The 14,708-nt window shown below is 40.7% G+C and overlaps 2 protein-coding genes across 2 annotated transcripts in view; one reads left to right on the top strand and one right to left on the bottom strand.

The window, feature by feature from the left end:
- The window catches only part of FAM26E (family with sequence similarity 26 member E), a 30,415-nt gene extending 19,968 nt beyond the window's left edge, over positions 1-10,447 (top strand). The window contains exon 2 of the mRNA XM_019520060.1: positions 10,229-10,447. Within this exon, the coding sequence (XP_019375605.1) occupies positions 10,229-10,267 (39 nt within the window). The 3' untranslated portion in view covers positions 10,268-10,447. The remainder of the gene's footprint in view (positions 1-10,228) is intronic.
- TRAPPC3L (trafficking protein particle complex 3 like) overlaps positions 1-14,461 on the bottom strand; it is a 37,501-nt gene extending 23,040 nt beyond the window's left edge. Inside the window, exons 1-3 of the mRNA XM_019520062.1 lie at positions 14,196-14,461; positions 11,871-11,968; positions 8,294-8,393 (exon numbers count right to left, since the gene is read on the bottom strand). Coding sequence (XP_019375607.1) covers positions 8,294-8,393; positions 11,871-11,968; positions 14,196-14,198 — 201 coding nt within the window. The 5' untranslated portion in view covers positions 14,199-14,461. The remainder of the gene's footprint in view (positions 1-8,293; positions 8,394-11,870; positions 11,969-14,195) is intronic.
- Positions 14,462-14,708: the final 247 nt, after the last annotated feature.

Raw genomic sequence — 14,708 nt, 5'->3', positions numbered from 1 at the left:
TGTGTAACTAGCAATTTCAGTTCCCTGGGCAGAGATGTGCCAAAGAGCTGGCTGGGAGGAGATTCTGAATACCAGAGAGTAGGGATGTGGAGCATCCTGGGATGCTGTTCTAAAACAGTGGCCAGGGCTTGCTCACCCTGCCCTAGATCACTGATAGTGATTTTTTTTTTTCTGGACTGAGTGGGGATAACTTGCTTAATTCATAGCAGAGATGATTTAGATTAAATGTTAGGAAAATCTTAATTAAAAGGATAGCTAAGCACGGGAGCCACTTTCTCAGTGGGTCCTGGGATATCTTTCAATGGAGTTTTTAAGAACCAGCAAGACAAACATCTTTCCGGTACAGTCTATGGCAAAGATACCAAACTCATCTGGCCCTGCAGGCTGGAGAAGTTATGAAGGGCCAGTTCTGGTGCATGAAGCCAGTGTGTGGGCTGGATCCATAGCACAGAGCTGTATCATCTAGCCTGTGGGGCTCACAATTTGGTGGTGGCAGTGTTAGTTGCCACAGTTTTTGGAGCCATGGTCATTGCCACTCCTCCCAAAACCAAATTTCCAACTAGTGGGCAGTCCCATGGGCCAGAAGACGTAGCTCTACAGGTCAGATTTGCTCTAGCATCTGATGAAGCAAGTTGTCACCTAAGAAGGCCTTTCTGAATGAGTTAGTGTATGGTGCCACCCTGGCATGTGAGTTATAATTCACACAGTTTATCCTCGTATCAATCCCTATGGGCTGATGGCCCCATAAAACTATGTCTACCACAATGCATTGTGGTCATAGGACTCCCATGATGTACTTTAGTGGTTCAAGCAAAGCACAAGAGACCACTGTCCAGTGTGAAAGATAGACTATCGGGGGAACTTAGCCCGGTAGGACAAGAGGGTCATAAGGCAAACAAATTACAGCTCCCATTAGGTATTGTTCTAGCTCAAGTGAATGCAGAGATTGTTGATGCTGACCATATTCAAAACCAGAATAAAACTTTGATCTTACAAATTTTCTTATGGAAAATTTAGAATCTGCATTAATCATAATTTCCAAAAGAAGAAAAAAAATTTTAAAAAATTCCCACCTAAGACTCCTACTACTTGCTGCATCCCTTAGTTTTCTAATGAATTCTCTCTCTCTAATAAGAACATCTTTTTCTCATTTAGATATGAGAATTTTACTATGCTCTTTCCCCACTGTATAGCCCACCCTACATTATCAAGATTTCTGTTACTGAGGAAAGTAAGTAGTTAAGTGTGCTAAGTGCTCATATGCTTTCCATTTAGTTTCAGCTGTGCTTCACATTAGACTATTAGGCCTATTGCTTTCCAAAGTCTATTGTTAAAATTTCCTGTGCAAGGCAGAACTCACATGGAAACTATGCAAAACCATGACAGTTAATAGTTCAAAGAAGTACAAATTCATTTAAGGTAAAACTGCAAGAATTAAAACTGGAAATTGGAAAGGTCTAACCCTTCAGGATAACTATACTGGATGTTAAGCTGTGAATAAGAAAATATATTCAAAGAAATTCAAACAACAGCTAAGAAATGGACTTTATTGTCATTGCAAATTATGACTGGCCACACAGTTCTTGAACCTTTCTAATCTAGCTCCTCTGAGGGTAAAATGAGGTCACCTGAGGAAAGAGGAATAGCTCTTTATCCAGACCTCCTTCATGAGGAGCAGGTTTTGGCACCTGTACCTAAAGGGAAGTACACTGAATGGAGTGTTTTGAAAAGCTGGTCCTTAACCTCTTTATCTTATCCCCATATATCTGAAACAGGTAGGTAACACCAGTATCTACTGAGGCACTTATATGCCCCCCTTGCTGTAGCACCTGCCAAATATTGATGGATTTAACAGTGCTGTTCCCATGAAGGAACATATATTATTATCTTTCTTGTGTGGAAGCCAACTGAAGGCCAATAAATGTCATACAGCAAAACTAAATTAATTAGCATTTATAAGGTGCTTGTATACAACTGTGCTGAGTATCTTAGACATGTACACAGATAAAATACTAACAGGGCCACTAGCTTTCTTTGATATTTAACAGCATTCCCATTATAAGTCAACTGGCACTTTTTTTCCTAGCACCACACAATGCGCTGCACATATAAGTGATGGATCCAAATTAAAGGATGGGTGAGATAAAACACCCAGACATAGAAATCAGAATTTTGATCGGATAATACAATTCTCAGTACCCAAAAATTAAACTGCTAAGAAGTATCTTTCCTATTCCACTAGCAACCATGCTAGCCAAAAATAGCATTTTTTCCTAGCATAGTTTTATTCTTCTAAAGCACTTTTCCATAAACACTGTTTTGATATAATGTGATACTCTAAAGGCCTTGGCAAGTCACCACTGATTTCATAGATTTACAGAGGTCTCATTTCTGCTTGCAGTACAGCACTTTACTTTTCAATTTACTGCCCACTACTAAGCACAGCAACCTTTCATGCACACTTTTTCCATTCCCCTGGGGTCTGAAAGGAATATTTTCCAAGCATTGATAGGCTTACAGAAGGCTACCACTGGGATTTCAAGTGTTTAACTTTCAGCATAGGACTTTTGGTAGAAGAACTGATCACAGTTCCATCCACTCCCTCTTTCAACTTGCAATTTAGGGGTCACATCAAGAGGAGGAAGGAAGGTGGCCAGAATGGCTAGTGATCCCTGAGTTAGCAAAATAATCTCTGCTTTTCAAAGGGCCGGTAAGAGCATTGGTCTGTACTGAAACTAAAATTAGATGGAGTTTTTTAGAATTGGTTTGCATGTGGACCATGATACTGGAAATTTTAGTGGATTGGTGATCTTGGAGAATATAGAACAAAATCTCCCATGGAGAGCTTGCTGCATTTTAGAATGAGTCCTAATTAATCCGTAGACTAAAATTCTAAGCCTTATCTAAACCTAATGTGGACCTGGATCCAGACTTGAACATTGCCTCCTCAGCTCATCCCTGTTTTCAATATGTTTCTGCAGCTGTTTCCCCACTCTCTTTCTGACCAGTCAGTGAATGGAACATCCATTGGATTTTTAGAAAAGTGAGTGGTTTTAATCAGGGTTATTACCTCTTTTTTCCCTATTTCACTGCAAGTCACAGGACCTGCAATGTGGGAATTTACTTAACAGTATGGGAACAAATTGAAGAAGTGTTTACTGTGGCTGATCATTGCTTTATTTTGGCCCCACTGCATTAGTGTCTAAATTCTCAGAACCTGAGTTTCTGAATGATTAGACTGGTTTCATGGCAATGTTACATATAACTTCTGCATTGAACAAGTGTTCTGCTTTCCAAAGGACCACAGAATCAGAATCACAGAGTTACAAAATGTTTTCTCAATATAGCTGCTCACTTTAACCCACAGGACAAGAGAATCACATCTGAAAATGGTGATAAGTGAACAATGTTGAAGAGATGCAAAAACATCAGTCTTCCACCCCATTACATTTTTGCCCATGATTTCAGCATCATAATCGTTACCCTAATTTAGTTTTATGACCAATGAGGTAAAAAAGGGAAATTAAGGGCATTTATAGATGTGCTTCAGGAGGCAGGGAGGTGGGTGCTTTAATTAGCAGGCTGCGCTAATTAAAAGGGTCCAAGTGTCATGTGTGTCAGCGTCCCCATGATGAAAAACTGGTGGCAGCGTGCTTTGAACTAAAGTTAGTTCAACAAGCTTTAGTTCAAAGCACCCTGCTGCCATCTTTCAGTGTGGGGATGTTCATACATGTGATGCTGCAGTGCGTTAATTTCTGCACACCAGCAGACTTGACTAATCAAGTCTGCTCCAATGCTCTGATTTACAGTGCATCAGAGCAGCCTTTCTGCATGTGTGTAAGTGCTCTAAGTATTTAATAATCTGCCAAGTACCAGTCAGTCTGCTAACCAGATGAGAAATTAACTTATATAAATAGGTAATGCCAGAAGCTTAAACCTGCCTCTGTTTATCTTAGATTATTTCTTATATTTCCATTTATTTTTCACATGCATTCTGCAAAAATCCTTAGTTCTGTTTCTCTGAAGAATTCCCAGTCTAGGAAATTTGATGGTTAAATTTTAGAAAGCTAAATAGTTTTGTCAAAGATTCAGAAATAGCTTTCAGCTACTGAATCATATTTTTGTCCCATAAAGGTAATACAACTATGGATGCTTTCACTAAAAGACTCTTTCTATCTTGGTGAAAATAGTAACAAGAGGAAAATGGCGGTGGGGGGGTGGTCTTGTTCCCAAAGGTAGCCTTTCTCTGCTATTATTTGTGTTCAATCAACTGCACTGCAGAACAAAACAGGGAGAGAATAAATTAGGCCCTTTTAAATAGTGAGGACTGTTGAGAACTTCAAACATGTAGCACAACTAGAAAAATCATCTAATGTCTAGTACTAACATGTGAAAACAATGAAGAGTACGTCTATATAAACACACAAAAGAAGAGAGGAAAAACAAGGGAAAAATATGATTCATCAGCCTGGCATTATTCCTTAAAAGAAAGAAGCCATTTTGAATACAATAATTGCAATGGTAATTATTGGTGGACATTATTCTGTCTTGCATTCAATAGTTATTGTCATTTCAGAAAATTTCTCTGCTCTAGCTTGGCTTTTCTGGGAATTCCTACACACTTCGCTCTGAGTTTTGGATATATTCCGAACAGTGAGATCTAGACACAGATATGAAAGACTTCACAACTCTCCTCCCTTCATTGCTGACCACTGGTAGCGTCTTCATGAAACATAGGGTTTGTGCTCACTGACATTACAGGGAGGGCTCTAGTTGCTGCACCAAGAACCTGGCCTGCAGTTGCACCAGTAGATCACAGTATGTGCATAGAATAAGTGACAATGGAGGCAATTCATTTCTCAAAAAGCCAGCACAAAATTTCTGGACCTGTTCAAATTTATAAGTGAATTTACAGCTTTACACCACAAGCTTAGGAAAGTCTGGAATTTATTTATTTGACATATTCATGAGGAGGGCCGTGTCAGCCTGAAGTCAGGCAGAAGGCATATCACTACCCTGCCTTCTATTTGAAATATTGTAATGAACGAGCTCTCACTACCCAATGCACATTTATGTTACCTTTTCCTTTCCCAGGTAGTTAGATAATGAGATACATTTAGGGTGCATCTACACGAGATGTTTATTGTGCAGTAGATTAATTAGCTGCGCAGTAAATATTTCAGCATCTACATGTTGGGTTGGAGTAAACTAATTTACTCCTCAGCAATATTTACAAGTACTATCCTGCTGCAGAGTAAAAAATGCTGCAGTAGTGCACATTTAGATGCTGCCACAGCTGGCTGGGGCACAAGGGTGATTCAATACAGCAGCTGCCTGCTGGCTAGCCCCACACCAAAGCACCATCACACCCCAGCCAGTCCCTCCATGGCATGTTGAGCTGAGGGCGGGGGGTGGGGGAGGAACAGCTCTGGGCTGTTAGGCTGATGCCCTGGGACCCCCTGCCAGCTGGGGCTGCTCCAATCCAGCTCGTGCTGTGAACCTGGGCTCACATGCAAACTTAATGTACTAACTTGTGCAGTTTGTATATATTGCCCTTTACTGAATTTTTAAAAAATGGGTTGGATGGACAGCGGATAAAGAAGGAAAGTTAAGTCACTGTAGCCTGGGAGCTTATCCCAGGTGAATGAGTCCTGTTCCCAGTTCTTAAATGTACATTATTGAACTACTGTGATTAAAAGCAGTCATAACTGTGACAAGCATACACATCTACTTCCCCAAATAATAAAATAGAAATAAAAAAACCTGAATTAACTAATCTGGGAAAAACTAGTTTTCAGTTCAGAGGTTTCAGTCAAGACCACCTTAGAGAAGCAGATAAAAGCTGTAAGACATTGTGTTTTTCTCTCTCCCTCATCCCTCACCCCCACCCCATGTATCTAATTAGTTTAAAAATAGAACAGCAAAAGTAGGAATTATCCATTACTAGGAATTACTAGTTACTGTCACCAGGTTCATTTTAAATAATGTTACCACACAGCAGCACATATGTGGCCATTTATTCACACTGTTCTTTCAGAAGAGAGATGCGGACTTGTTAACATCTTATTGTCTTGGAGGAGAAGTCAGTGAAGTTCTATATATGCCTGTGCTGTACATCCCAGCATGTCAGTAAAATATGTAGTACAGATCTGTAATTACTAAAATGTTCTTTAGGTCACATCTGTATCTGCTGCCAAGGGGCACATATACAGATTTTTTGGCCCATAAATCTCTACATGCAATCCTAATCTACCTGGAGGAAAGCTACCAACCTATTTGGACATTTAGATTCCTTATGTCACTGGGGACCAACCTTTCTGACAGGCATCATAAATTATCCTTGCACCTTTCCTGACTGCCACTCCAATCTCTTTCCCCTGCCGATCTGCTGTCCTGCTTTCTGCCCTATCTGTCATGTGCCCCAAGCTGCCACATGCCACACAGAAAGCCTAACCATACCACTTGTGTCACACGTACCAAGGTTGGCCATCCCCACTTTAATATTTTGGTTTTCTAAGCATACTCAGAAAGAATTCACCAGGGCACCTACCTTCATTTATGCTCTGTTGAGATCCTAATCTGCCCTTGGAAGCATCCCAGAAAAATGCAGAATGATGTTCCCACATTTTATGCTGTTGGTCAAGTGGTTAGGCTTCTTGCCCATCTGAGCCAGATGGAGTATAAAAAGCAGTGTGTTCATAGAACTACGTGCAACTTGCTGTACTCACATAAGCCTTATCTGATTATCATCCCACTTCACGTAGACATTTCAACCACTCTTATGGTTAATGATGAGTCCTCTGTCTTAATTTTACTATTGTGATTTTAACTTAATAATCTAGATGCAATAATGTTGACTGAATAGTGCCTATATTTTATTTTTGGCCTTCAAGAGTCTGGCTTGAAATAAAATAACTGCTCTTGTGTCTCCTCTAGCATCTTAACCCCAGGATCTGGACAAACATCACATTAACACTGGTATAACTTGCATTGGTTTTGTACAGCAGTATAAGTCCTACAGAGGACATAAAACCAACTTTCTGAAGGTTGCTTCTGCAGTAGGTGCCATTATAGCATTGTGCTACTAGGTGGTGGGGAAGTTGTTGCACTTAGCAAACTTTGGGACTGAAGCAGACAGATGGCACCTATGCCAGGGTAACTTACACAAGTGTTGTTTTACTTTTATTTTTCCCAGGATAAATCTATATCAGTTTCCAGCAAGTTATGTTATGTGCCCAGCCTTATACCAGGATAAGGTCAGTGAAAGTATATCTAGGCCCTTACTAATCTGTTAGTCATCAGAAGGTATATAAAACATGGGCTGCATAGGAAGTTTCCTTCTGAAAGTTAAATGGTTAGATGTATTCAAGTACAGGGGTCTACAACCTATGGCCTACAGGCCAGATCCAGTCTGTAGACCTGGGGGGGCTTGGCAGCATTTAGTGGCAGGGTGTTGTGCCATGCCATAGCTGGGCAGTGGAGAGTTTCAACCAGGCCTCTGCTGGGCAGCAGGAAAAAGCAGTGGCAGTAGCAGCCATAGCAGCAGCCAGGTTCTAAAGCGAGCCCACCTCAGACCCGAGCCAGGTATGTCATGCTGGTCCACTACCACAAAACATTGCCGACTACTGGTATAGAACTGTATTATTCTCTTGATGTGCAGCAGAAGTATAGTGTCATATATGGTTTGAAACCATACATATACCACTGAAGGGCTCTGAATGCTCAATAAAGCAAAGAACAGCCTCCTGTAGTTGAGAGCAGGCTTAAGTCAGAGTGCCATTAGATGAGAGTAAGCTCTAAAACAAGATATTTGCCTGCCACCTGGAGCATTAGTTAATGTGGAAGATGACATGTTCTCTTGTCCTTCTGCTTTATAGCACCTTCACGTGACAGGAGATCTAAGCAGCTGATAAATTAACCTCTCTTGGGCCACGTCTACACGGGATGCTGACTGCAGTTGTTGCTGTGCAGTCATTTAGTACTTGCATAACCAAGTACTAAATGCTTGTGCAGTAATGGGTGTTAATGCACAGTAGCATTCTGGCATGGTTGCCTATGATGCTTACTGCGCAGTAGCAGGCTACTACTGTGCAATAGCTCATTACTACTATGCAGTAGCATTGCATCACGGCTCATGTCTGGCAACACTATTGTGCAGCAGTAACGAGCTACTGCACAGTAAGTGTCTTATGTAGATGCGGCCTTGGAGATGAAAAAAGATAGGAGAGGAGAAAAGGCCAGACAATAAGAACACAAAGGGATACCAAGTCTATTTGATTTTACTCTTACTTACCTGTGCAATCATGTCTGCAATTTCTGAATAGCTATGGCACTTCCTCACAGCTGAACGAGCTAAAAAGTCTTCAATGAGTCTTATGCCAATACCATATCCCCTGAGGCAAAGAAAAGAAAATTATGTGCAAAAACTAAATAAGCACTTTAGCTGACTGAGAATGTAATGACATAATTGCCATCAATATTTGGCAAAGCAATGGATAGTCTCTATATTGATCCATATTTTACCTATGACATTTATTTGGGATGAATTTGGCCTATTTTAGATTTTGATAAGCATTTTTTTAAAAGAAAAATAGAAAATAAATACCAACACCCCTCCCCTTTGCTCAGTTGGCAGTGTTTTACAGTGGTTCATGTTTGCATTTTTTCCTGGACAATTTCTCAAGTGGAGTTACATTTTGATTGCTTCTATTTAGGTTTTTATGCTGGGCCCCTCATAGGGATATACTAGTTCCACATGCTATGTCTTTTGCTTCTGTGACTCACTAAGCCCAGCCTACATACTTTGGAAGCTTTTAGGAGACATTTGCACTCTGTTTTTCAGAGAGAAGTGTTGTGTTTTGTTTAACCTGTAGCAATACGCTACTATTTATTACAATCATTTGTTACAAGTACAGTGCTGTTCTAGCCCACTGCACACAGTCCATCCCTTTGGAGCTCTCGGAACCTTTACTTTCTGTGATAAAAATGCCTTACTACTTTAATAACAGCCTTATAAAATTATAAATTCATCTCCGGTAAGGCCTCTGTCAGGGAAGAAAAAAAAGAGACTTCCCTGCTAGGTCACGTAACTTATTTTTTAGGTTGCTCTATAGGTGGTTCCAGATTCCATCTTAGCATGGGAAACTTGGCTCACCTACCTGACATGGAAATCTCAAGTTGCAGAGATCTTGTCCCCTGAAATCTCTCTGAAATAAGCTCTAACATGAGGTGAGTGAGCCCCCCCATTCCAGCATTTGCTCCTCTTCACCAACATGTACCTCCCCCACTCCTCTGCAGCTATTTTTCTTTTGTCCTGCCTTCTCCTCTTTAGTTCCTTCTTTCTTTTTTTCTCTTCCTAGCACACTCCTTCCCTTTTACCTACCACCCCCCAAAAAGGAAGCTAATCATTGTTGGCGCACAGCTTCTGCATAAAACTGGGTGCATCTACACATGTACTTTACTGCAAAGTCGACTAATTAGCTCTTCAGTGAAACATCACCATCTACATGTGAGTCTGTATTAGGGTGCAATAAATTAATTAACTCCACTGTAGGATAGTGCTGTCTGGGATAGGTACTATCCTACAGCAGAGTAATTATGTGTGCCAAAACGCATATGTAGATGGTGGCCAGGGCTAGCTGGGCATGAGGGTGCTACAGTGCCAGCTAGCCCCCACACTGTAGCACCTTGTGCCCCAGCCAGCCTCTCCACAACATGATGAGATGGGGCAGATCAGCCCTGGCTGGCAGGCTGCTCCCCTGGACCTCCTGCCAGGCAGGGCTGCTTCACCCCGGTTCAATGTGCTGCAGTTCCGGGCACACGTGTAAACACTGCATCTGGGAGCAATAAACTCTTGGGCAAACTGCACTAGAGTTCATGTCTACATACTAATTGCATGTGTAGATGCAACCACTATGTCTTTGAGGGCAGGTCTAGACAGACCCAGGTAGCACTCTGCTCATGCTAACTCTGGAACGAGAAGTGGTGTATATTAGGTCCCTAAGCATCCACTGCTAGCACTAGGAAGATGTAATTGGCTTTTAAATACTGAGATGTTCCATAAATATTCTTGTCATGGTAAATAATTTTTAGACTTTGGAAGATGAAAAGTGTATGATGCTGACATGCATGTAAATATTAGCAACTAGATCAAATTCAGAAATGATTTTTTCCATTTACACTAATTGTAAACACTAATTGTTTCTGAAATTTTTACTATTCATTACAGGCTTTACCCGGTCCGCTGAAGTTACTGATTTCATATTAAGGCTTATGACAAGAAGCCAACAATGTATTCCAGAGCTGCTTTTTGAAAGGCTGAAGTTCAAAATAACACTGTATGATTCACCAGCATATCATGAAATATTTATTTATTGCCTAAGTTTCAACATTAGCTTCACTGATAAATATTTCATTAGCTTTTATTAAAATATGTATGTGACCAACACGAGAGAGTGCTCAGTTTATTTTTATTTTTAACCATTAGGTAAACTGAAGTGACAAGCTGCTATAGTGGAAACCTGACAGCCTTATAATAGCTATGTCTATATACTGTACTGAACTTAGAACATCTCTTCCTTTTACTATAGTCTTGCATAAACAAAGAAGTAAATGAGAATAGCTCAGATGGCTAAATTGTGTAACTCTAAACCAGTCAATGGTATATTAGCAGGGAAGAATATGGCACTGTGTTCATCAAACAGGGAAAAAAAGCAAAACCTTAGAGACAGCTTATATAGTAGGAGAGGAGCAATATACTACTCCTTACATTACAAACTGAGCATTTCCCAATTTTTGCCACAGAACCTGAAAGGAACATGTACAGAATATTCCAAAATATGTGATTTGGCAAAAAAAAACAAAACAAAAAACCAAACAAACTGATTCCAGGTGTTCTGTCTCATTTCTCCTTGTGAGTAAATCATGATTTTTTTCAAACTGATGAACACTTGAATAGTTTCTGTGAACAGGCACTTTTCAGTAATTTGTTCAGCAGCTTATTTGATTCAGAATGTGAGATGCTTTGATTAGACATGTAGGCCATGTGGCGTGTTCCTTCCTCTTTCTGAATGGATACACTCACTCTAAGGACTTGTCTACACCATCTCTTTAGTGCTAGGACCATGGCTGAGAGTTCTACCCTGCCCATTCACTCCCCTAGGGATGCCCCAAATCCCAGATGCAAAGCAAAAAAGCCATCTTAGAGCAGTATGTCGTAGGAACAGATCTTGCTCAGAATGACACTGACTTATTTCCAGGATGCAGTGCACACTGACTCATTTCCAGGATGCAGTGCACACTGAGTAGGAGCAAGTGGGAAAAGCATGTTTCTCGGTGGAGGTCATAAACTGGTCATAGAAAATGTGTAGTTAAGCCCTTAGAATCTGGTGCTGTGCAAATACTTTTAACCCATTCAAAATATGTTTCCTATCTTCTATAATATTACTTTTTATTAATTCTTTTGTAGTAATGTCCAGGAGCTTCAGACATGGGCCAGATAGTCCTTGCTGCAAAGAGCTCACCTGTCTAAAATTCATTGCTTTGGTGGAAAGCCCTGACATTTGACTGATTTGCTAGGATGTCCATGGAACTAATCACTGAAGGGATTCAGTTAAGAGAAAGACATGTTCTAGGAATCTTCCCATGGACAAAGAGTTCTTCTGTTGAGCTCTCCTGGCAGTTGTGATAATATTTATATTGTAAGCTCCTTAAAGTTTAAAGACTGCCTTGTTTTGTACTTCACGTGATCTTAAACACAGTGCTGGTATACACAAGATAAATAGAATATAAGGTTGGAGAAGTATATGCAGTTACAGGGATGTCACTTTTTGTTAGGGTGAAAATATAAGCAGAATAAACTCGATACTTACATACTGTCTAAATATTTGTTCACATCTTCATCCTTCTCATAATCTTTGCACAGCTGGGCTACCAAAGCCCCATAGGTGAGCACAAAGAGTTCTCTGCTCTGCCAAATGAAGGGAAAAATGTGGCATAGAAAGGCACAAACTAGGTCCAAACATATATATCTCTTTTTAAGCTATGGTGGTATATTCTAATGAAACCCAACTTGTATATTTCTAAGATATTTTTGTCTACGGACCGAGAGAGCCAGGGTCTGATATAGATTTACTTTACTGATATCCCTCACTTATACCTCAGTCTCACAAAGGAACTTTACATACAAATATTGTTGACTGATAGAAATATCAGGAACAGGACTGATCCCCACCCCCCACCCCTATTTCTTATGCTTATAGAAGCACATGTGAATCCCAGAATCAAGAAGAATTATAATACAAAAAAGTACATGCAAGACTAATGTCAAGCATTGTGGTTGTGAATAGTAATTGAAGCAGTGAAACGATTCAGGTCTATTACATCAGGGGCACCAATGTAAATGGTTAAATTAAATTGCGGTAATAAAGGCACATTGGATCTAATTTTCTATATTTAACATCTGTGCAAAGTGGATGTAAAAAACTACGTTCAGAATGGCAGCAGTTTAGTTTACAATCATTTTGCCGTGCTTTACATGGGTATAAATGACCACACAGCAGCAGAGCACAGAGTAAGTCCCATATTCCTTTCCTTTTCTTTCAACAGTCTAATAAGAAGCCTTATTTTTACTTTTTGATTATTAATATTCCATTCCTAGTATACTGTGCCACCAGATTCACGAGAATATGGGTCAACTGCTGTAAAGACCTCAATTGTTTTACTGCCTCAGTTACTACTCACAAACCTGAATGCTTGGCATTAGTCTTGCTTATCAGTTCATGAAAAGGATCTAGTGTATTTGTGTATCCTTACTTTATTTCTGCCACATAATTAAGTACATTTTTATTTCCAATTTTAAGCAAAGCTCTGTCCTGCCACTAATTCCACTTTCTTCTAAAAAAGACTTCAGTCCAATCAACAGGTACATAAATTATTGCATGCACTAGCCAAGAATAAATCATTAAGTGTATTCAGGAATAGCAGATTAAACCTGGAGGATTTGTCTACACTAGAAAAGGGGACCCTGGCCTGTTAAATCAGTGGTACACAACATTCTGGCCTCAGGGGCCAGAACAGTGATACAGGGTGGGTCTGCTGGCTGGCTCCTGCCAATGGGGTTAGTCTATGGACTGGATACAGTGGCTGGATTTTGCACATGAAGTCAGTCCATGGGTGCAACCTGGCTGTGGGATGATCCTGCATGCTAAAATAATCTAATGTATGGGGTTGTGTCATCCAGCCCCCAGGGCTCTCCAGAGTTTCAAAAATTTGGTGGCAGGTGAGCAGTGGCAGCATTGATTGCTGAACCTCTGAAAGCTGTGGGAATAGAAGTAGAGCAGCCACTGCTCCCCACACTTTCCCCAGAGCACAATCACCCTGACCTTGGGAAGGAGTCCATCAGTAAGAGAGAGTGGGTGATAGCAGGCTGAATGAACACTTGTAGTACTCCCTCCCAGTGGCGACACGTAGGGGACGCATGGGGGTGCACATGCACCCCCTGAGAGTGCTGGTGCACCCTGATTGGCCACACTTGCCACTTAGGCAATGGGCGGGGAGGCAGGTGGGAGCACTGGTGCCCCCCCCTGCAGGCACCGGCTGATCACTGCAGCTGCTCCCAGAAGTGGCTACAGCCACTCCCGGAAGTGGCTGCAGAGATCAGTCACAGCAATCGTCCATGCTCCCTCCAGGCATTGAGATCTGCTGCGGGGACCGCCCCACCCCGGCAGCAAGATTGGCTGCAGAGGGACTCCGCCCCTCCTCCCCCAGACAGTGAGATTGGCCATAGGGGACCAGTGAGACTAGTCGTGGGGGGGGGGCATATGCCCCCCCCCCCAACTAAGGCGGCACCAGTCACCCATGCTTCCTTCTCTTCTCAGAAATTTTCACCACTAAAAATGAGCACCTGTTTGTGATCCACAGGTGAGCAAGAAAAGCTCTCCTGCTTAACTTAGTAAGACAAAAGGCACAATCTGACCCTATACAAAAATGGTGAGTTGATAGAGGATATTGTGACAAATGTAATATTTTAAAACATTTGTTAGAAGAAAAAAATATTTTGCTCTGGAGGAAAGTTTCCGCTGATTTTTTTTTTTTTTTTTTAATGAAAATGTGTATTTCTGAAACAACTTGCATATGAATTACTGAGACATCCAGATAAACCCCAGGAAATGCAGAAGCATAGACTTGCTGCATACCATATGATGAGCTGATGCAGAGGATGAAATGGTGGGCAATTGCCAATCCTACAACATAAAGAGAAGCAATGAAAAAATGACAAGGATTCACACAAATTCTTTAAGTTGCATTTGATGAAGAGCTAAATGAAAGAAGCAAAATGTTATTAAATGGGGAGTAGAGGCAATTACAAGAGAAAGTTAAATCACAGTAGCAGGAATGAGCCTCAGCACTGAGAACAATGAAGCCACTGTGAACCTAGGGTTACTAGGTACTGCCACTATAAATAAGAATAATTATTCTTTTTTTTTCCTATGGGTAAAATGACATTCTAAAGTATTCTCAATAGTATATCTCAAATGTAATGTAGCACCATTTTTTCCTAGTCTGATTTTTAGGTTTTCCTCATCTTTATCATATGTTTATTAATATTAGTCTAATTCATTTTAAGAAAATGTGATTATCTTTCTTGGATCTCTTGAGTGTATTTTAACAAATGACTTCCTGCCCTTGTAGCAACAGGACTCTCATAT

Source organism: Gavialis gangeticus, unplaced genomic scaffold (assembly GCF_001723915.1).
Source record: "Gavialis gangeticus isolate Ggan-Ray unplaced genomic scaffold, GavGan_comp1, whole genome shotgun sequence".
Taxonomy (NCBI): domain Eukaryota; kingdom Metazoa; phylum Chordata; order Crocodylia; family Gavialidae; genus Gavialis; species Gavialis gangeticus.
Note: the sequence above shows the minus strand (reverse complement) of the source record. Positions and strands in the feature narration are given on the sequence as shown.